General features: G+C 42.8%; 2 protein-coding genes across 5 annotated transcripts in view; both read left to right on the top strand.

The window, feature by feature from the left end:
- Positions 1 to 4592: 4592 nt before the first annotated feature.
- The window catches only part of Root (ciliary rootlet coiled-coil, rootletin), a 33453-nt gene continuing 15309 nt past the window's right edge, over positions 4593 to 22736 (top strand). For 2 of the 3 annotated variants that reach the window (XR_011177698.1, XM_046636657.2), the window contains exons 1-2: positions 15748 to 16461; positions 16617 to 16938. Coding sequence is in view for 1 of the 3 variants with exons in the window: in XM_046636657.2 (XP_046492613.1) it covers positions 16385 to 16461; positions 16617 to 16938 (399 nt within the window). In the remaining 2 variants the exon portion in view is untranslated. Of the gene's footprint in view, positions 4723 to 15747; positions 16462 to 16616; positions 16939 to 22736 lie in introns of those variants that run through there. The other variant, XR_011177699.1, reaches the window with a different exon arrangement.
- On the top strand, positions 6163 to 10029 carry LOC124224648 (uncharacterized). Of its 2 annotated transcripts, none has more exons than XM_069138062.1 (2): positions 6163 to 6663; positions 6695 to 10029. In XM_069138062.1, exon 2 carries the CDS (start codon positions 6909 to 6911, stop codon positions 8661 to 8663), a length of 1755 nt encoding a protein of 584 aa, XP_068994163.1. In that variant the 5' UTR covers positions 6163 to 6663; positions 6695 to 6908; the 3' UTR covers positions 8664 to 10029. The 2 variants fall into 2 exon arrangements, with proteins under 2 accessions (XP_068994163.1, XP_046492627.1); XM_046636671.2 differs by having other exon boundaries at positions 6164 to 6715; positions 6926 to 10029.

Genomic DNA, 22736 nt, shown 5'->3' with positions numbered 1-22736 from the left:
AAAAATTTATTGCTTCGAGTTTTTATTCAGATGAATAAATTTCGATTCTATACATCGGATAATAACCAAAACCTTTATTTATTACTTATAAAGTTTGGTTCCGTCTTTTTTACGGTGATAAATATGGCTTGAAGTTTTTGGTTGGTAGCTGATATTGGTGCCTGTTCGGAAGAAAAGGGAAAACGCGTTTTCACCAAGATGCGATGGACTTTATCGTTATTAACGTTATTAGGGGAAGTTTAATGAGAGTGTGATGGAAGATTATGTTTGGCGTTTGATACGAGAAAGTCCGTACAATAATAGAAGTACAAAAAATATTCATTTTTAAACTTTGTTTATCAATTCTTTTACATTTGCAGTTTATTATTAGTTATTATTTCTGTATAACAGTGATTTAAGTCTGAAATTGAAGTTTGTTTAGTTGTTATTTGCAATAAGTGTTTGAGAAGCTAGGTCATTTTTCTTAAAATCTGAAACATCGTTCCGGTATCTAAAAAAACAAACCTTATCTAATAAAACTGTCTTTTCATTTATCATTTACATAGAAGAAATCGAAATTTGACATCTAGAACCCAGACTCAAAATTCGTGTTCACCGTTCTTACAAGTCCTCTGTAAACTGTATAAGCTTGAAATAAAAATACTGTTTGAAAAGCGAGTAGAATAGTTCCTCCAGTTTACGAGTCTACGCGAGTTGCGTGGCAATAAAATAAATAAAATCTGGGCCTGAAGCAGTTTACCGAAAAATCGAATCGGTACAAAACAGTTATTGGCTTCGACTCAGAGCGTGACTTTTTCGACGGGCGAAGCAAAACGGGCCGAAAAGGAAGGCACGACGCTTGAATGCGCACGTTTGCTTTTTTCGCTCTGCAGTTTTATCGTTATATTGCTCTTTTAACCCTTCGTGGTCGGGGCTTCCATTGTGCTGTTTGAGCCCGGTTTGGTCCAGACTGGCCGCAGCATCCGTCGCCCGATCCTCAACCGCGGTTTCTGAAAACTTCGCCGGTCTCGCAAAGCCGTGCGGTTTGGCTCGGCTCAGTATTCGGCGATCCTGCGGCGCGACGCGCGATTCTGAGCCCGATTTTTTCTCTTTTCACTCTTGCTCGTACGTGTGTAATTCGTTTTTAGTCAGACTGCAGAAATGCGGGTACCGCGTTTCGCTTATCCGCACTCAACTTTGGCGCGAAATGCTAGCCGGAGGCGTTTCGCGCGTAAAAGTCCCTCGGAGAATTCGATCGAGCCTAATGTCCGACTTAATTATTCTGCACGTATTACGTAATAAAAAGAGTTACTCAAAAAAATTAAAAGCCAGACAAATACACCGGTGATTTCCTACCGCGGTAATGTTGAATAAACATTATACGCGGCTGTTAAGATCTCGTAATGATAAGCCTCGGATACGCGATGCGATCTCGTCGTTTCACGCCGTAAACTATTTTCAAAAAAAAAAAAAAAACCCTCGCCTTATCCTCGCGCGATTAAATTAAATGAGGACAATTAGATTCGAACCGAGCTGATGATTAGGCTGATTATAAATATATATTTACACTTTACGTATCTGAGACCCGGAATTTAAGTCCAAACTAAACAAGCTGCGAAATATCAACTGAATTTGGCAACGGCCATTTGGCCAGCCTGATGCTGATATGAACCATTGGATCTCGCGTCGTAACCGTTGGATCGATCCCACGCCCATAGGCATTATGGGAAGCAAGGTGTTGCCATGCCAACAACAGGGGAGATCGCTCGCATCCCTCTGTGACAGCCTGAAATTTATCCGAGGGTCAGGAAAGTAATGGCGTCCACTATCCAGGGGATATTGTCTCTGGAAGCTCAGTCAGCATCTTTGGTATTTCCCGTCTAATGCCCGGTGTATAATTTTGGGAAGGATTATGACGGCTACGTGTCTAGAATGTTCTTTACCCAGGTAGGTTAAGTACGAGAAAATTTTTAATGGACTCAACAAAACACCGAGAAGAGAATTTTTACCAAATTGTATACCTGTTATAAGTATACGACTGAATTCTCAACGATAAGTGATTCTTGATGTCTCGAGTTTGGAATTTTTTCACATTTTTTTTAAACGAAATTGAAGAAAAAAATGGAAAAATGCAGAGATAAAAACCTTCATCTAGGAATCGAAATAATGAATTTATTTTAAGGCGAAGATAATGAGGCGGAAACAGCATCGTTGCAAGACGGTAGTGACTTGGATATATTTTCTTTTCTTTTAATTCAAACGATACTCAGCTAATTGATTCTTGTACTCCTTGATTGGTTTACGACCGACTTTTTGCCCGTATAATGAGACGCGCTAATTAAATTTATTGAAAAAATTCACTCACCTGTACCAATTAACCGGCAATACGGAGCGTCGTGAAAGGAATTTGATGACTTATAAATTGATCCATCGCTAAAATGTTTTGACTTCTTCAGATATGCACTTACAGTTGTTTACTTTACTTTTTCTACCGGTCTGACAACTCTTGGACTGTGCATTAAGTACTAATCATATATGCCAATATCGAATCATCTTCTTTTGCGGTCAGAACGAGTTTTAGCAAAATAAACTCTGCATGGCTAATCATCGCCTAACGATGCGCTGCCGCAAGAAGTGAATGTATTTATAAAAGCCTATTACGGCAAAGCTTGACGGTTTAGAGGGACAAATCATAGTCGAGACTCTAAGATTGGAATTTTTTTTACACCTGTTTACTTATTGCTCGGAATAATTAAGGCGAAAGATGAATACATGTTAAAGCTGTAGTACGTTGAAGTTTTTAAAACGTTGCGGAAACAGAACGTTTGATTTATGCATATAAGTCGCATATTCGTGTTTTGAATGTAGGTGATGCAAACAAAAAACGATGTGGATGAAATTTCTTTCATCGATAGAATTCAGTTAACGGCTTAAAATACTCCAGAACTGAATGCTTGCATGGTTTTAAAATTCCTCAAATTTGTCTGAAAAGTGTTTTTTGCACACGAACAGCTTTGGTGTGAAAAAATTTTCAAAAATAGGATAACAATGTTTCCGTTTTGTTTCTTCAAGGAAAAACCTGCAGATTCTCATGCTTGGTAGAGTCGCAGCTTCTTTGAATGTATTGCGAATGTTTGACAAAAATGTAGTAACAATAGCTAGAACTTTTCGGTATTTCACATAACTAGATTCATCTTCAAACAGTTTTTAGGACGCCAGTTGAGGTCACAATTTTTAGTACCGATCTTTTTGCTAAAATCGCAACAACGCTTCACGGTTGGTTTAAAAATTGGATCCAAAGTGGAAGAGAAACTGATCTTTGAAATAAGCCAGGAAACAAACGCAGAATTTCGGGTCAAAGGTGACTAAATTTTGTCAAAATCCGGTAGCAAATAAAGTATACGGGTTACGGTTTTCGCGTCCAGCCTACCGCCCGTAAGGACTATATTAATAGGCCGAATAAGACGATCTTATCACCAAAGGAGAGGCCGGAGTCAGCGATCAATTTAACGAGATTAATTTAGGAGGAGTTAATATTTGACGATGGAAGCTTTACGAGGTCGGCGGGGTATCCATCTCGGGGTTCGTCCGGAATGCTCGCCATTACCGGGTCAAAGTTGGCTTGACGACCGCCTCCGAGGACCGGGTATCCCGGGGGCCGACGAAGCGATCCCTCATTGGCTCGGAACCGGGTTTACGAGGGAGCTTGATCACCCTGCGACGGTAGCACCCCGTGCGAAACGCGAGTTTATTGGACCGCCGGCCGTTCCGTCGAGGCCTCCCCGTCTCCCGTCTAATAAGCTCATCTTTACAAGTCTCCCCTGCCAATATCCTCCGGCGAAGGACGCACCCGGTCCCCGGATTTTATGCGCACACATGCAGCACTATATTTACCGGGAAGCCCCGACAATACCCGCATATTGCCCGGTTTTACGCCCCTGCGAAAGCGCGCGGAAATGGAAGAGGGTTCGCTTCCTCTTCCGCTCACCCTTCTTCTTCTTCTTCTTCTTCTTCTTCGTCTTCAACTTCTTCTTCTTATTTTGCTCCGACAGCATCTCCGAGCGTCTCGCCCCGTCCACTTTCAGATAGCGGACCGGTTTATAACCCCGGTTTTACAACCACCATCTGCGATGAACCTTTCAGGGAGAAATATGGGTGCCGGACCCGGCCGAACTCGGCACCCAAATTCTACTCGCCCTAGGCTTGAGTCATCCCGATCTGGTCCCACGGCTCCCGATGGACGACGGCGTTCTTCGGGACTCGGGTTACTGACCGACGACGCCGCTTTTTCCGGACCGTCAAGTTGACGCCCGAGAATACGTGTGGAGACTTTGGTGAGTAAGTAACAGAGGACTTCCTTATCGTCGAGGCAGCGATGATCGCACGAAATGGAACGGAATGATCAATGTCTGGCCTCGCCTCGAGCAGCGACCGCGTTTCGGTATTCCTGCATTGCCGAATGCTCGCGGTTGTGCCGCGGAAAGAAAGGACAAGCACGGATCGAAAACTGCTATTGCCGACTTTCAACAAAGAAGAACGACTCGAGGTTCGGCACTTGCTCGTTCCGAGTACAGTGTTTACGCTTGAACACGCACCGACTACCAAACAAGCAAAAATGGCTGACACGTGCGTCGTTTCTTGGCAGGTGGTTCAGCTTCGCCGGAGCTTTTCGCGCGATGTTCATCGGGGTTGTGCTTTTTGAGTGTGCAGAATCGGGAATCGGTCCTAGGAGCAGAGCTTTCGGTGAGTGACGCTTAGCTTTTAACACCTCGTTATAAAATCGTCGCAGCTAGCTTGCTTCGTATTTACTTCAATAGCCAATAATCAGCGTCTGACGTCTGTCAGCCGTCTTAACAACCGCAGATTTTCGATTAACACGAGCATAACTTGGAATTTCATTGCTGAAAACACTCGGTCGCTGATGTTTGCAATCTCGAAACATCTCGCTCAACCTGTCAAGCTTTGAAGTTTTTAAATTACAGCGCTAGCAGTCGACAGACGTCGACTTATTATTCCCCCAAAGGCTGATCAGATTTCTACAACCTTTCATTGATCCTTGGAAAAAGTTTCTCGAATGAAGAAGCAAGCAGAGCACACCTCTGTTTTGATCCGTCGATGCTCGTTACCATGAATTAACAACGAATGCTGCTCAAGCACAGCTTGCGATGACAGTGGTGTACGTTCTCGATTCCAAGCCATTGCCATCCTTATCGGTGGTCGAGCATCAGACCCGCGGTCGGTCGAAAGGCTTGGAGTATTGAAACTACAGCAGTTTCCGTCTTTAACACTGATTACTGTCACTCGTGGTCCCCGGCAAATACAGATGTCACCGAGACGGTGTTACGCGTTGGCTCACTCGGCGTAATCTCCGTCCTCTGTCAACCACTGCAATCGGTTTTGCCAGCGTATTGAACAGCCGAAGTACCTGCCGCAATAATCGATTGACATACAAGCCATAAACTTTATCGCCAATTGCGGATTTTTGTTGATTGAGATCGAGAGAGGTGATCTATGATCCAAAGTCCAAGAACATTGACAAACCAACCATTGTTGTTAGCCCATCTTTCCCAAAATCATCTTTGATATTGTACAAATCGGGCGTCTTCGATCAATTTCGTCGCTGGCACTGGATTGTACATTATCAACATTATTCGCGTGACGCCAAGTGACATTCGGACCGTCTTCGAATTGACGAAATCCAAATTTCGCCATGAAATTTTACTGCCCTGAAATTTGCCGACCGAATAACCCTTGGTGTTCGATCATTGCTCCAACACCGTGAAAAAGACGGTGTTAAACGTAACACCGAAAATATTCTATCAAAGTACAAGTCCGTCCCATTTGGCGTGAAAATACCAACCACCCATGGGTGTTATTTGGACAATTTCCTACGATTGGATTTGAGTTTTGAACCAGAGGGTGAGGACTTTAACACAGACGCAGGAATTCTTCAAGCAGTGAATAATTGACAAAAATAGTCGTAATACGGAGGGTGATGAACGAGGAAACTCGTGCGCGTCTTATCAACGTTAGGACGTGTTTACACATTTCGGGTTAGGCGTGCGTCGCTCGAGTCTATCTATCAGCTCGTTTGGAGGCCTAGACATCGTCGGCTAGAAGCTAGAAAGAATGAAAAGTCCGAGTTTATACCAGAGCAGTGGGCCCCGCGCATCATTCTTTATGCGACGGTCACTCCGCTATACGTGTGATTAGATAAGGCGGGGAAGGTTCATAGTGCGCCCAAGATGCAGAGCTCATAAGAAGCAGAGATTCGACCGGCTCGGTCTCAGTTTACCCGGTGTGTGCATGCCGACAAACAACGTTTATTTTCACCTTTCTTCGACAAAACTTATCTCTCTCCCCCTCTCTCTCATTCGCTCTCTCTCTCTCTCTTCTCCACACGTTATCACCGCCGCGTTGCCCGACCCTCTCAAGTGTGACACCCACATATTTATTGACTTAAGACAATAAGCACCGTTAATTGCGAGGAACGCTCGTTACTGTTTATTTTGTGCCCGTTTTCTCTTGTGGCAAAGGGAGGCAAACGGAAAATCTGGACGATTGACGGCCTGAAACAACCGTCGCGGATGGACCGAAGAGGGCTTTTATTCGTGTATCCTGTCGAGGAAATTATCGGCAATTAAGTGTGATCTCCGATTCTAAGGAAGAAAAGGAACATCGATCGTCGGGTGAACCGTTCGAAAGAAGAGCCGAGCAGCAAAAATCTCGTCCGCAGGTATGAAGAACAAACCATCCGGCGTTTCGGAGTTTCGTCAACTTGTTAAACTCAGGTGATAGCTTGCACGTTTCAACGAAATTTAATGCCAGTTCGTTATCGCGGTTCAGAATCGATTTTCGCAGCTGAAATATTGACTCGCTTGAAGACTGTAGCTCGAGTGTTGAAAAAAAGTCAGCGATAAATATCAGACATGCCTTCTTGCGGCAGTGAGAACGTGTCGAGATTCTGGGGCTCGAGTCCCCCGATCTCAAGGCGGAACAGCACGGCCTCGTCTCCGTCACCTGGATCACCTCTGTCAACGTCGCCCCCCGACGTCTCCCCGATGCTGACGTTGAAGCGCTCGTCATCGACGGTCTCGAGCGCCTCGGTCTCCTCCACGATATCCAGCGCCTCGAGCACCCAGACGACGATTCTGACCTCGAAACGACCCAACCGCCATCACCACCACCACCACCACCAGAACCAACAGCATCCGACGAGCCCGATCCAGGACCGCCGACGATCAGCGTCGAGGGAAATTCCGTCGACGAAGAGTCGCCCGTTTATCCTGACGAGCATCGGTCACTGGTACGCCGGTTTGGTGATCGGCGTTTTCACCGCCGCGTACAAAATCGCGAGCTGTATAATATGGGCACCGGCATTGTGGGTCTCGGCGTGGGTCTGCATGCTATGGGCGATTCTGCAGCTGCCGTTGACGGCCCTCAAGTGGTTCCTGACCGCGCTCTACACCCCGGCCTCGGAGAGAGTCAGGCCCAAGCGATGCGTCCTGATCAGCGGCGGTAGCACCGTGCAGGCCGTCCACCTAGCAAGGAACTTCTACAAGGCCGGTGCCCGCGTCGTGGTCTGCGAGGTGGAGGGCCTCTTTGGGCTGGCCCGTTTCTCAACCGCCTGTTCGCAGTTCCACACGCTTCCCATACCTGGCCCAGACTCCGCGGCCCAGTACGTCAAGGCCCTCCGCGACATCGTCCAGCGCGAAAAACCGTCCTACTACATACCGGTCAGCGCTTCGACGACCGCATACTACGACGCCCTGGCAAAGCCTCACCTCGAAGCCCTTGGATGCGAGTGCTTCGTACCCGGTGCCTCTGAGGTCACGGCCCTCGACGATCCGCTCGAGCTTTTGCGTCGATGCAGGTCTGTCGGGCTTCCGACTCCGTCTCACTTTGTCCTCCGGTCCTCGGCCGACGTGGCCAATCTTTACGAACGCGGCGTCCTCCGCACCGGAAGACACGTCATGCTGGCCGCCGGGCCCGCCGGGATGCGGGACCGTGCCAAAGTCGTGCTGCCCCCGACGGTCCGGGACTTTAGGAGCGAGAACTACGAGCACGAGATAAGCGACAAGCGGCCCTGGGTCGTGGTTCGCGATCCGGGTGGCGCCCATTTTCTCACCTGCACGACCGTCAAGGACTCGAAGGTCGTCGCCAACGTGACCTGTCGCGTCGACGAGCATCGGGGCCTCATACCCGAAGACAGACCCGACGTCTCCCGCTGGTTGGATCGCTTCTTCGCCCGATCACCGGGCCACAAGATGTCCGGTCACCTGAGCTTCCGGCTGGCCGAATCGGGCCTCGAGAACGATCTCGTCTCCATCGGTTGTCGCGTCGGCGTCTCTTTTCCCTACGTCTGCCACACCGGCGTTCATCCCAGGCTCGTTTGGCGACCCTGCAGGCACTTTTCGAGACAGAATTCCGAGCATCTCGCGAACGGGGATCGCGGGCAGAATCTCAACGAGGCCGTCGCCAACGCCCTGAAGAGGCCTCCGACGGACGTCGCCTCCCATCTTCTCGGCACCGTTCTCGACAAGCGGGAGACCCTTTTCGTCTACTGGGACCCTCTGCCCTATTGCGCTTACTACCATCTGCAGCTGCCCTTCAGGCGCATCGCTGGCGTAATCAGGGCCCAGCCTGCCGGACAACACGCCCAGCCCTTGGCGCTGGTGCAGTAAAGGGAGGGTCGAAGAGGGTTCAAGGGTTTGGGAAGGATCGAAGGTCGATCAGCCGCAACGGTTAATCGGGTTCACACGAACATTCGGCGTGTATCGAATACCCTCGTGTTTCATGCGTATTAATTAATTTTATCAAATTGTAAATACAGACTCGTATATATGCGTACAGACTATACATTATATACGTACATTTAATGCTTTGATATAACTTTGATGGTAACACGATCACAAGATTCACATATACACAGATATACGACGTATAAGATATCTGAATAAAATTTTTGGATATAATTATATTTATACATATATGTATACGAGTATAACGTAAATTGATTTCGCAAAAGTCGTACGAAAGGTTGCTGAATGTATGGATATTTCGAGTTAATTATTAACTCGAACAAAGATTACGGTCTGTCGATATAAGGTATAATATATTTTACGAAACGTACATACGTATGCGTGTTTGTACGATAAGTATCCGCGCATACGTGTAAAATAACACGGTTGTAGAAAAATTAATCGAAAAAAATATTCACGACGAATCTGAACCTTAGATTACGTCGTCTCATAATGGAAATTATTGCACGGTATTATGCAACGCTTCGAAGATTATCGTCGTTACAAAATATTCCGCAATACGTGATTGATGTTCGTTTGAATTTTAATTTTTCATTTTCTAAAGTTTTCTCTTATTTTTATTTTATTTTTTATTTTTTTTCTTCTTGCTTTTTTGCGTTCGATGTTTTGTATTTTCGAATGAATCGATAAGAATTTATTCAGCTTACAGTTAGTTTGACTCAACGGTGCTGAAGTGTGAGAGAATATGTCATATATAAGTATAGATTTTTGCGAGATTCACTGAGCGCGACGGTAGACGCAAGTGTACAAATAATTTTAGGATCAATGCCCTACGAGTCGCCAAATGTTGTAACCATCATTATACACCAATTTTATCATAGTCGAGATAAAAGTGCTCTGCTTATTTATAATAGACTTATATTGTGTTTCTCTTACTCTCTCATATTGTATTTATATGTATATGTAATTATCATAGTATCGTGTGTTTGCAAGAATTTATAAAATAAGATTGTGTGTGGAGACTATGTTTTTTATAACAACGTTGACTAAGAAATTGTAATACGATCTAAATACTTGTTCTGTTCTTTAATCGCATATACATGCATGTATATGTGGTACATGTACGTTTCTTAACATTATACCATAGATCTTGCTAAATCGAGAATATAACATATATAGTACATACATTATGTATACAGCTAGATTATTTACTAGCAATATTCTCATAAGCAATTTCTTGACGTAATTAATTGAAAAGAAATACAGATTCCAAAGTACAGCCGTTGAATGATAACTAATGATTTAACCAATGAATCGTTTGGTTAGTTTTCAGTGAATTTACCTCTAGAATTCCGAAAGTTACTGGGAAAAAATTTCGTTACGTTCCGTCTAAAAATATCTTATTGAAGACAGCATGTAATAGATCAAAGATACAATAATTTCTCGTGCAATAAATTTCTGGTGAAATTTTACTCGAAGAACTTACGAAAATCGCGACAAGTTATTTAATCGACATGATCAATGTTATTGCGATTAATGTATTTTTTTTTCTGAGTTTTTACAATACAAATTTGTGTAAATCAATTCTCTCCCGTTTTCGGAGTGATGAGAGGGCCGGCGAATTCACCGAAATGCTTCGCATTATCGGCACGTCTGTTGTAATTTTTGTGCTATATAAACATGTAATTACCGTTACACGAAACCCTGAAATCGCTTGCGGCTTACAACTAAAAGTTCATCAAACGGTATTATAAATTTTTGGTATTAAGATTCGCGAATGAAGTAATCGCCACTGCTGTCGGGAGTTAAAGAAACTTGTGCGTAAATGAAACGTATATAAGTTATTTGAATATTTTTTTTATTTTTTTTTAACTTTACCGAGAATAGACGAATTAAGGTTTGAGATTTTTCAGAAACCTGAACGATATAAATAGAAGATTAATAATTGTCTCATTCAAAAAATAACTTTCTAAAAGAAAAATGAAAGAAAAAAAAAAACAAGTCTTCGAGAGTAATCTACCGGATTATGAATACGTTCTAAAAATATAGCAGCATTATTGCATCGATAAGACTTGTCCGACATACGCGCCGTTTCCCTTGACTCGGAGGAAAAAGAACGAAACATAGTAGAAACGAGATGATGCAGCGGTAAACATCGAGACGTAAGCCTAGGCTCAGCAATTTCTACGGTTAAAAAAAAAACTAACAATAAACCTAATCTTACGTCTAACTGAGACAAGGACGCGATGTTGCGTTACGTTCAGATCTTCCGATATTATTCGACAAAATAGGAAAAGCGTCGCTCCGCCAACAACGTGCCGGTCGACGCGCGCCTGTGCAAGCTCTCGTTTACTCTCCATAAATTTCCTCGTACCCATAGCAACACGGAGCTTTTATCGAGAGTCTGGACAACTCGACGTAAAACTTTCGTCCGCAGACGCAGACCGCAGACGCAGTCAAAGATCCAGGCCGTTTCTCGACCATCGGACTTTGGCAGCCGGCTCCGCGTTACTATCGCCCCCCATCCACCCCTCCTCATTTCCGCCCCCGCCCGCCTTCTTGACGGCATTCGATGGTGCGCTTTGCACTTTCACGTCATTCCCCCGCCCCTGTCTCATTCCGACAACACATGCGTGCATCATACTACGTGGTCGTAGGCGCCTTACGCGGATTGTGCAACTCTGTAGGCTTGCATGCGTTGCGAGTTTTCGTTTCGGTGCAGTTGTACGGGTATTTTTTTTTTTTTTTTTTTTTAAATTCTCTTTTTTCATTCAAAGGTTTTTTTTCTCCAGAAACTTCGTTACAGTCGTATGAACATTATGTCTGAGGAAAGAATCGTTGATATCCGTATCAATGAAAAATTCGTCAGAGATTTTTACTGTCATCATACGTTGTACGTGACTCGAGATTCAATGAATTTTGTCGGTGCTTGATTTATTTCGTTACAAGTTGATACGAATTTCTTGAATATCAATTTTTTTTTTTTCCCCACAAATTATTTATAATTTATTTTTTATTCGAAGAAATTCCAATGCCAGTAACCACGGTGCAAGAGCTTTTGTCAACCGTCTATAGCGAGAGTTGAAGTTTCGAAGAGATCCGTTTATAATGAGGGCAGGAAATTGGGGCGGGAGAATATCGGCACGCAATGAGAATAGGAAGGGAAATTGAAGGGAACGAAAAACTTGATCGTTAAACGCAGGCTGACTGGATATTATTAATAATGATAATAATTTCTGTAATTATCAATAAAATGTCTATTCAACCAGCATAGGTATAGCGTATTACAGTATGTATGTATAATATCTCGAACAGCGGGATCAGTCCTTGTAGAATCTGAATATACACGTATTAACATATACCTACAGAGCGGGTAAGGTTGTAAGAGAATCTTATCATGCAATAATATTGAAATGCAGTTCCTTGACGACGAGATGTGACCGCGATCGATACATAAACTTCCAAAGTAGCGTAATTCTTTCCCCGGTAAACACGCAATATACTTATATTGCATAGGATAGGGGGAATGTATACAGAAATATGTACCCAATTTTTCTACTAGCCTAAGAATTTCTTGAACTCGCTTCTGTTGAATTGGGGAATTACGTGGGTTTTGAACATTCAAAATATCCATTTTTTCTATGATTTTGTCTTGTTGAATATAACGAAGTTTGAACTATATTTCGTAAAATTTTTATCCCAAAATACGACAACGTCAACTACCGTTAGCTTCATCTGAAATCAGAAAATCAAACATTTTCTGTCAGTAGGTGAGTGTACGAAGTAGTGAATGAACAAAGGATTTTTTTTATTTTCTCGCTCACAACTTATTTTACAAGGCAATAAATACATGGAGTAAGATGTACCGAAAATCTTACATTTTTCAAAAAGCTCTGCCAAAAGTTCAAATTAAATTTTTTTTTTTATAAATTCATCGTTCCTTTGCTGGCCATATACAATTATGTATTAAGAGAAAATATTTTGTTTATTGATTTTAGATAAAGCTTGCAGGATTTATTGTGTCGTATTTGTAAAATATAAAAATTTTACGAAATACAGTTCAAATGTCGTTCTCCCGTATACCTTAAGTTTAATTAGAATAATTTTTTTGTTATGTTTAAAAAAAAAAATTATAGAAACAATAGATTTTTGGAAAGTTGAAGATCCATGTACCCAATGGTTAGTGTTGAAAAAGGGTGTATCGTCGATTACTTGGCATCATCTCGAGTCGTAAGTCGGGAGTGATTATCGGGCGAAGAATCAGCAGTCTGGTAAGAGAAAATTGCGAAAAGGATTCTCCTGGGTACAGACTGTACCATGTGGATCCAGGCACGGGAATGTGGGAACCAATTCACCTGACTCTAAAGTCACAAACCAATGCCTCGATTTTACTACCAAAGCCCCACTTTGCAGTGATATCAAAGTGCCTCCTTACCGTTCCAAGGTTTTATTCTAAGAGGGGTACATTTACCAGTCCCCGTAATTCATCGAATCGTAAGTGCAGGTTTTCCCACCCCCAAAATCACCGACTCAAAACGTGCTTTCGTTCGCTGTACGAGAGAAGCCAACAAGTGTGAGACTAAACGTACAACAGCGGGTATATTCATGTGTGCTGATTAAGTTCATTATCAAAATGGCACAGCCTTGACCCTCGCGGTTTTCAATATTCACGATCAAGCTGCAATCCGCGCGTCTGCCAGCGAGAATATTACACTCATCTCTCTGCACTTGTTTGTACATCGTTGTTGCTAAAATTCTGCTAAATGATTGGATCGAAGCATCGTTTTTCAATCTCGTCTGATAAATCATTTCGAAGCTTAAGATGATCTAGTGACGAGGAGAGGATTCGGCAACGAAGTCACGAATGACTCGAAACTTTGAATTGCAGTTATAACCGAGTGCGTTGTGTTGATATTTGAAGGGGCTGCCGGTATCTCTGCTATTAATACATCACAATATTGGCTCGCAGCATAACACCGGCGCAGATAAAATGTGTTTTTTCAGCACGATCGAACACTCGGATCATCGAGTTTCTCTGCAGCGGTGAAGCAAAACAAAATTATAATTAATTACATCATAATTACTGCAACGTGAGCAACAACTCCGCAATATCCGCAGATTACATTCCCCATTTCATACGACGAGCTTCTACGCTTGCAATAATAGTAGCAGCCCGGTTCTTCCATCTTCCACACTTTCTCCCCGAGTCATTCTCGTCTCTTCGACTTGTCGCGTTACTCGCTCTGTCCGCCGCCATGCTGTCCGCAAGTGGATTTCGTGCTTTCTTCGCGATCCTCGCCCTGCCTCTGGCCCTCGGAAATCGCTTCTACGGCGACTGTCCGGCTTCCGGTCACAACGGGGACCTCATATGGCAGTACGAAGTCCGTCGCAACTCCAATCCGTTCTCGAATCAGGTAAATATCGAACGAAGCACCGGCCGAACGGGCTTTCCGCAAGCTCGTCGCCTCCGGCGTATCTCTTTTACGCAGTTTCGGCATAATTTAATCATTCGAAAGACCGCAGAGGCGCAGTACGGACCCATGAACGTGAACATCAGTTGCATCGAGGTGATTTCAGACCGGACAACCGAGAACGGAGAGGCGACGATAACTTCCGGTGGAGTCGGATCGAACCACGTGAAATTCAGCTTCGCTACGGATCGCGGGAAGCCGATGCGCATCAGGGTTTTGGTCTACAGACACCGGTTGTACGACTTGCGAGCGATTTAATCAGTTGCCCACTAGCGTGAAAAAGTCCAGCGTAATTTTTATCGAACAATTGGCGCCATCGATTTTTCCACGTATTATAACAACGAACCTGTTATGGTACATAGATTCGCAATTTATTACTACATAATTCGCTGTTAAACGATTGTGTTTATACAGCATTGTACAACGTTAAAGATCCGGAAGTCGGAGCTCGTTTCTACATCGTTCTCTAATTATCGAGTCGTATTATTTACCCCGGAAGATTCTTATCTTTCCTTGACGTGACTCAATCTAGTCTTGTATACACTACGTTATGTGCGCACAGATTACTGCGACATGTTCATGTAGACTTTACTCGCGGTTGAGATGTATGGATAATGAAATTTAATGAAATAATAATAAAGTAACAATGCGGAAAGAAAAAAACAATGCAATCAAATATTTATTCATTGTATTAAAGAGCGTCTTCGCCGTCTGGCGATACACAAAATACTATCAGCAACTTCGTTACAGGAATTTTATCCTGACTCCAATTGTTACATTTACCAAATTAATCACTTTATAAAATCAGACACACGCTTAAGTCAATTATATGTAACCTCTTATTAATATTCGTCGATTTTTATAATACGTAAAACAAATTTAAGAATAATTCTAAAATTTTGTATCGTGTAAGAGTATTTAGAAAATGAATCGAATAAACGATTTGAAATCGCATCAAAAATCAATTCGCTGCACAGATTGGATAATAACTGACATGAGAGTGAACAGTATTTAAATACAAGTTTTTTCACCGACAGTGTTGCAAAAACGTTTCTAATTGTTGGATGAGAAAAGTCGTAAAATTACTCATAAAATGATTCGCTGTACGTGAAGGTATCTTCGCCGTACCATTTCGTACGTATAACAAAGGCCGCAACAACAACATTGCATATCTGACAGGGCTGATTAATCGCAAGGGCCGTTGTAAGAATTCGCCTTGTGTTACGCTATCGATCCAACGCTTTTGTAACCCTTCTTGAAAATTTTCTAAGGAACTCTTATTACGGTATTTAATAACAATTTTCGACAGCAGGAAAGAGCTGCTTAGTCAGTCGTCGGCGGTTCGTTGAGAAGGACGTCCGGTCCTTGAGTCAATTTTCGGCGAATAGGCAAATTTTGGCCGTTTTGAAAAACCCGGTCTCACCGGCACTTTACGTCGCATTGGAAGAACCGACTTCGTCGCGTGATTTCGGTGCCGTTCGATCCTTGAGTAAATTTCGCTGCTTAATAATGACCGTCATCTTTAAACAGAGAAATGGAATGTCCCGTCATTTGTGTGGGATTATAAGCGGCATTCGAATCAAATTTACAACGGTGAATTCATAATGCTCCCATTCCTCCTTGATGTTCTATTTTTGTTCGAGTGGTTCTTCCGTCTCGGTTAAACCGAAGGCTCGCGTGTCCCACTTCGCTGTACCGATTTCCGATTTACCCCCTCGAAGAGTCGCTGTTCACGACTCTAAAATATTGTCCGATATACACGCTTATTTATTCAACCATAAATACATGCAGGAATTTACTCGTCGGGCTGAGACCCTCGTGAATAAAATTCCTCCCCCTCGCTCTTCTTCTCTTAGTCCCCCTTCATAATTCCGTAACTTTTTCACCGCAACCTTTATACTTTATCGACTCATCCTTTTCCCTCTCAAACGCGTAGCTTTCTCCCTCGTCTAAGAAATTATACGAGTAATTTAATTTCTTCGCGTGTCTTTCCTCGTTTTTCAAAAAGCTTTCACTTCGCTTTGAATTACGATCGCACCACTCAACACCGGCTAATTAATAATCCTACGATCACCGCGATCCTCGCGTAATTTAAATAACCAAAAGTGACCTCGTCCAACGATCTTCCCGATTAGAAGAAAAGCGGAGACTCCATCTCCTCGCAAGTCAATCATGGTCGATCTAATTCCAGCAAGATGCAGAGCTCCGCTCTGCTGGCCCTCTTCCGATCCGTCGCTCTTCCTCCCCAAGTAAGTCGTCCACCTCTAAAATAATCCTCCCAAGCCACATCGAAGAGCGTAACTTCTTTCGAATCCAACCGAAGCTGCACCGCGGCAAGACAGCTTCCGGTTCCTTGAACCCCGCAACTCGGAGGCATAAATTTGTTGCTAACTTTCTCCGATAGCCTTCCCGAACTCGAGGGGGACGCCCCCCGGTGTCAGCCACCCCCGGAGGGCCGAGGGGGCGGTGAAACGCGGATAGGCACCGTGACACGCGATCACGATGGCCAGGATGTAGGAGGTAGGAGCAGGCCGGCGACGAGCAACGTTAGTGAAAGCTCAGCGTCCGCCCCGAGCGCACCGGATCTTGCGATCACCATCCGCAGGGCCTCGTCTCACCCTCCGACATCTCTGTCGCCGCCGCCCCAATTCAGAGACCCTTCGGCCCGCCGTCTACGGCGTTTTGTCACCCCAGCCGAGGAACCCGAAGCCTCGAAGATGCCAAGGGTGAGTTTTCCACCCTCCGAAAAAATCTTTTGCACGCCGCGCCTGAACCAAGGCGCGCAACAGATTTCACTCCTCGAGTGGGCACTGCGTCGTGGTTTGTACATGTTACATATAGTTGGTAACTAGCTTCGCCTTGCATTTGGCTCTGCGAAATGGGGAATTGATCGACAACTCCTTATCTCGGATCGCTTTAGACCGGCTAGCGGAGAGACCACGTGTTCTTAGCGGGCAGGATACGTATGCGTGATTCGTTGATTGACTATCAGAGGTGTTTCAAAATCTCTCTCTCTCTCTCTCTCTCTCTTCAAATAATTGCGGCTCAGCCCGCCTCCCGCACACATGCCGATTGACTTCGAATCAAACTTACACTCGTGTTATACCCTCCGAGTTAACTGAATCTGAAGAGCCGAGCACTTCGTTAGCCACGTTTCGAGTCCTTTGTTGTCCCGAAAGTTTAAATTCAATTTCAAACCTCCTCGACTCGCACTGGAAAGAAAGCGACATTTCAACCATCGACGCGATCTTCGGGTGCCAATTCTCGCACCATTTCTCTTATGTATTTCAACCGTTACGGTTCGGCCGCTTCTACAAGTACAAAAATATATACCTATATCTATACGGTACAAAACCTTTGAACCTAGCTTAAATAATAACGCAGGCTTGGAATTTCGTCAGGTTTACAAAGTGATAATGCCGAGGGTACACTTTTACCTCAGAATCGATAAACACGACATGTGGTCAGTTGGAGATAAGGGGGCGCCATGTGCGCACCCCTGACGCAACTCGCACGCAACATACATGTATACGTACATACATGTATAATATTATACATACGCGTTGGAAATCTTGATCCCGGTTGTATTATCCAATGTTTTACGCATCGCGGTTTTATTAATAAATGACCGTCCATCAGCGTATCGATTAATGTTTATCGATTAAAAAATGTTTCACTTCGAGACAGTTAACGATACCAAAAAAAAAAAAAAAGAAAAAGGAAGATTGCGTTTTTAAAGGCCGGCTTAAGGGACCCTGCGGAATGACGGTGGTCACCCTTGCGCGAAGGTGACGCACCGCGTGGTCATCCAATGCGTGTTCATTAAAGGGTAAAAGACCAGTTGGGGTGGCCGAGCACGTGTCCAGGGACTGCTCGAAGGGGTGACTGAGCGGTTGTCGAATCACGGGGTGAGAAATACTGGAGTGATAAATGCGTTCTTGTAAAAGAAACGAGATTCAGAATGGAATATACTTTTTACTGTAGTTGTACGTATTAATTTGCCGTTTGCTTTGATCGTTGTTTCGATTAATGAATCCAAGTGCCTCGTCGCGATGTCGAAAATCGCGGCCTGAAATGGGAAAAAAAAGCAAATCGTTGTTATGCAACAACATGCGGCGTTACATGTAAGTTTATATAAATTTTTCGAATCGGGGGTATTACCACATTCCCCAAATTTATAAGATGACGCAAAAAAATTGAGAATCGTGACATTTTATAATCTTGACGAACTGTTTGTATATGAAAAATTATGATTAATCATATAACATGCAAATGGTATGTGTTAATGTTATACCGAAACTAATTTGTCAAATACCTCCGTATCATGTTGCTAAGGATCAATTAGTTCTTCTACCATTTTTTTCTTTTTCATTTTCTATTTTTTTTTTTTATTTCAACCCGTCGCAACGTTAAAAACCGCAGAGAGTGATAACTTGAATATTTAACTTTCGCGATCAATGGAATATCCATGGACTTGATATAATGGGAGGGGGAGTTGAGGCCGAGAAATGAATGATCATTTACACTGCTACTTAACATCGATCGTGATCAAATAATTTATTGGTTTAAAAATATTCCAACACATCAGCGTGACATTTTTATTACAAGATAATACAGATATGTTATACACATCTATCCGAGAAATGCGTGCACTGTGATATAATAAATGAGTCTACGGTGCTCGTTAAAAGAGCAAAAAATACATTGAATGTTGTTTATTACTAATACATGGTTTGGTTAATAATTAATCATTTGAGATAAGTTTATTGAGCGGTGTAACTCGCTAGCATATTGCACTATCTGCGAGCATGTGCTCAGAGAATGCACGGACATAACACTTCTTTTATCATTTCACTAGTTTGCTCGATTTTTTCAATTTTTTACTTTCTTTTTTATCGTATTAAAATATTTTTTTACACATGCCTCGTGGTCTTCGTATATAATTATCTTTCAGCATCCCGGTGACATTTTATTTACTTGAACTGATTACCCACTACATATATATATTATATATTATATATGTATATATATATACACGTTATAACATCCAATTCATTAGGTGGCATGTAGGAAATAAAACGACTTGTAGGTGGGTGGGAGATTTATATAAAAACCTTGATTTTAATTTTCAACGCTTTTTAGCAACTTCACCTTTAAGTAAATCGTAGAATTACTTATTTCGCCATTCCTGCAAGAAAAATATAATTAACGATCGAGAGAAACTTTTACAACACACTTTCCAAAACCAAGGTTCAAATTTTGATCACATTCACCCGTGTACTAAATAATTAACAACAAATAAGTACGTGTTTCATCGAAGCCTTCAACGAAATCGGGGGCATCTAAATAAAAGGTTAAAAACACTTGTTTTTTATAAAAAGTTTCTCGTATTCGAACTTGTGTATACATTGACAAGATTCAACCTACCAAACGGCACCGTTTGATATGCAATAATCCCGCGGTATCGGATCCTTGGTATTTCCAATTTTAGATCACAAGCAATAAACTGGAGGTCAAGAGGGAGCATGCAGTAAAAGATTTGCATAATTTTTTGTCCTTTTTTTTCTCTCAAAATCACCAATTCCGATGTACAAATTAGCGATAAGCCCCGGAAATTTTGTAATTTACACACACGCGCATCGTAAAAAAGATGTGATCTCCCTGGTAATTTTGGTATTTTCGTTAACGAATTGAGGTTGATTTGATATCATTTTCTACCATTGATCTGTAATAAGAAAAAAATAATTAAATCGATGAAACGGTAATGCCCGTAATTCACTTATATCGTACATTAATTTAATTTCACCAATCGTTATCTTCAGGTTACGCCAGAATACCGTTAAAATTATAATACATACATGTATAATATACGTAGTATCCAAAAATAATCTGCGTACTAGAATGCAAAAACACTTTTGATTAAGTAATCAAGGTGTCGAGTGATTTTTCTCTCTTGCTTTCGCTTCGAAATTTAATCGTCTGAAAATAATCTCTATGCAATTACGATAAATTTTTTTCAACCCAAAAGTTATAAATTTGAATTATTGTTGTATCACAGAATTCAGGACTCTTCGTCGGTGCTGATATTGATTGTACGAAACTGTAAGAGGAAAGATGAAAACTCTAGCAGTGTATTAGGCGATCACTCGTCTTAGTTTTTTCGCATAATTGTCGTTAAATTGTTTTTTTAATATTTTTATTTACACGCCCTTCATTTACGACCTGCATGACCGTGACTGCATTTATTGAACGGCACGTGAAAAAAAAAATAAACAAACTAATACTGAAAAAATGAGAAACTCGACAGTTATTGGACTTTAACCGGCGGTAGTTGGTGAAGTATGAAATTAGTCTCTAAGAAATAATCTTCATTCACCGATCACGTCTAAGGTTGAACACCGAAAACATTTTGTCACGCGTTTGCGCCATTCATGTTTTGCCAATCTTCTTTGCTCAAACGTGAAATCAGATCCAGTTCAATTCCTGGTCACGTGATCGTCTTAATTGGCTAATTAATCTGTCCAATTAGCGTAGCAATATATCAGAACTGAATTACACCATTAAAATAACACAGCGAGATGCACGAGGCGTTTCAGACGTTGTCAAGACTTCGTTTCACGCAAGAAATTTCCGATCAGATGACGCAAACGGGGCTGGAAATTGCTGGTAAAAAAATTCTCGCTTCGTAATTAAAGAGCTTCGTAAATTATCGGTGAAACTGTTTCGTCTTCCCTTAGCACCGAAATAACACTCAAGCGGCCCAAGGCAAACATTTATTTTATTCAGTGGACATTGACCGCGACTATTTCCTGACACCGTCAGGCGGGAAAACACCGGACGGACTTTGAGCCAGACGGGTTACGTCTCACAATCAGCCTCCACCCCGTTTCCCCGACTCTCTTATCAGTCGTCGATACCAACGAATTATCCAGCGCACGAGCCCTTCGTACATCGTCAGGCTTTAACGAGACTTTGAAACATCCAGGGATTAAAGGTCGCAGGAGAAGCCGGATCATTGGAGAAGGAAACGAAGACGCCGCGTGAATTCGCTGACGGTAAAAAACGTCGCTAAAAACTTACGCGACTTCTTCGATTCGAACCTGTTGACCGGGGTTCCGGATTCGCGAAACTCCCGAGATTCGGCCCGACGCGACGGTCAATCCGGACGGTTTGTCCCGAGGTCTAGGACACGCTGAAGGAGGAAATTGGCCGAAACTATGCGGCAACGAGTGTGTCAGAATTCTGGAAAACAAAGCGGAGGGGAATTCCTTGAGGCTAGACACGCGTGTCTGTGTGTCTACGTTGCATGCATCGAAGATTCGAATTCGGAGATCCACGGATGGAAATTTTTCCGGTAACGATACGCCGGCGAGTCGGAACACACCGCGAGCAAAGTGACCCAGAGAGCCGTGTCGGTCTGTAAAAAATTTATGCATGGAACGTAGACGAACGTCGGTGCCGAGATACAATGGGACGCGGTTCAATCCAGTTCATTGGATTGCTGAGCTGGTAGTTCACGTTAGCGGCGGTTCAAGTTCCAACCGTTAACCGTTTCCCCCGGCCGATACGTTGTGCGTGTGAAGCGTGTCTATACATATTAATTTGTCAATTCTCGTTTCAAAATCACAAAACGAACGACTGATTTATTGTTCGATCCAAAGGTCTTCGTCTAAAGTCTAAACGTACCGAGACTCGCGAGTATGTGTGGCGTTAAGTGTTTGCTGACCACGATTATGCCAGTAGTGCGAGTCGCTTAAAGGAGAGACTGCTCGCTTACGTTATAACGTATACCGACTTGATCGACAAATTGCAGATGTTTATTTAACTCTTTTTCCTCGCGCAAAAACAAGAGTTGTGTAGACAAGTTGATGCACGAATCATAGCTATGTCATCACGTATATTATTACGTATACGTAACTTTGAAACCAACACACAAATATTAGGCTTGATGGAAATTAATTTAGGTCGTCTGATAACGACGCGTTTTATTTTGACGGCTATTCCCCCCTTCAATGCCCTTCCGCGCTGGTTCACATCCCTTTTATTTCCAATCTTTTACACCTTCTATATCAGCGCAGCCTTCCAATGCGCTTAACAACGATAAAGATTATACACCTGTACGTCATACCCGACCAAGGCTAATCACCGGTGCAATTAACTTTTGGTGAAATTACATTGATGCTGGACTGAGAAAAAAAAAAAACAGTCATTGAATCAACCGAATGTGTGGTCACATGCGGCGGAGTAAATATTCATTTGGCTTGATTCAAGGTCTGTAGGTCTAGCAAAATGTTTTGTTGATTCAACTAAATTTTGTTAGACCAACATAATTATTTTATTTATCATCTAACGAAGTAAGTATATTGCGTTCCCCGCATTTAGTTAAATCAAACGAATATCACGCGACTCAAAAAATCCTTTCACTCAGTACGGAATCGTGTGAAATTTTTCTACTCAGTATCCAACATACTTAATGTATGGTAAAAAATTTTCTACATCTTAAAAATCTAATCATTGTGTTTCT

This window comes from Neodiprion pinetum, chromosome 1, assembly GCF_021155775.2.
Source record: "Neodiprion pinetum isolate iyNeoPine1 chromosome 1, iyNeoPine1.2, whole genome shotgun sequence".
In the NCBI taxonomy this organism is placed as follows: domain Eukaryota; kingdom Metazoa; phylum Arthropoda; class Insecta; order Hymenoptera; family Diprionidae; genus Neodiprion; species Neodiprion pinetum.
This window is presented reverse-complemented; position numbering and strand designations above follow the sequence as displayed.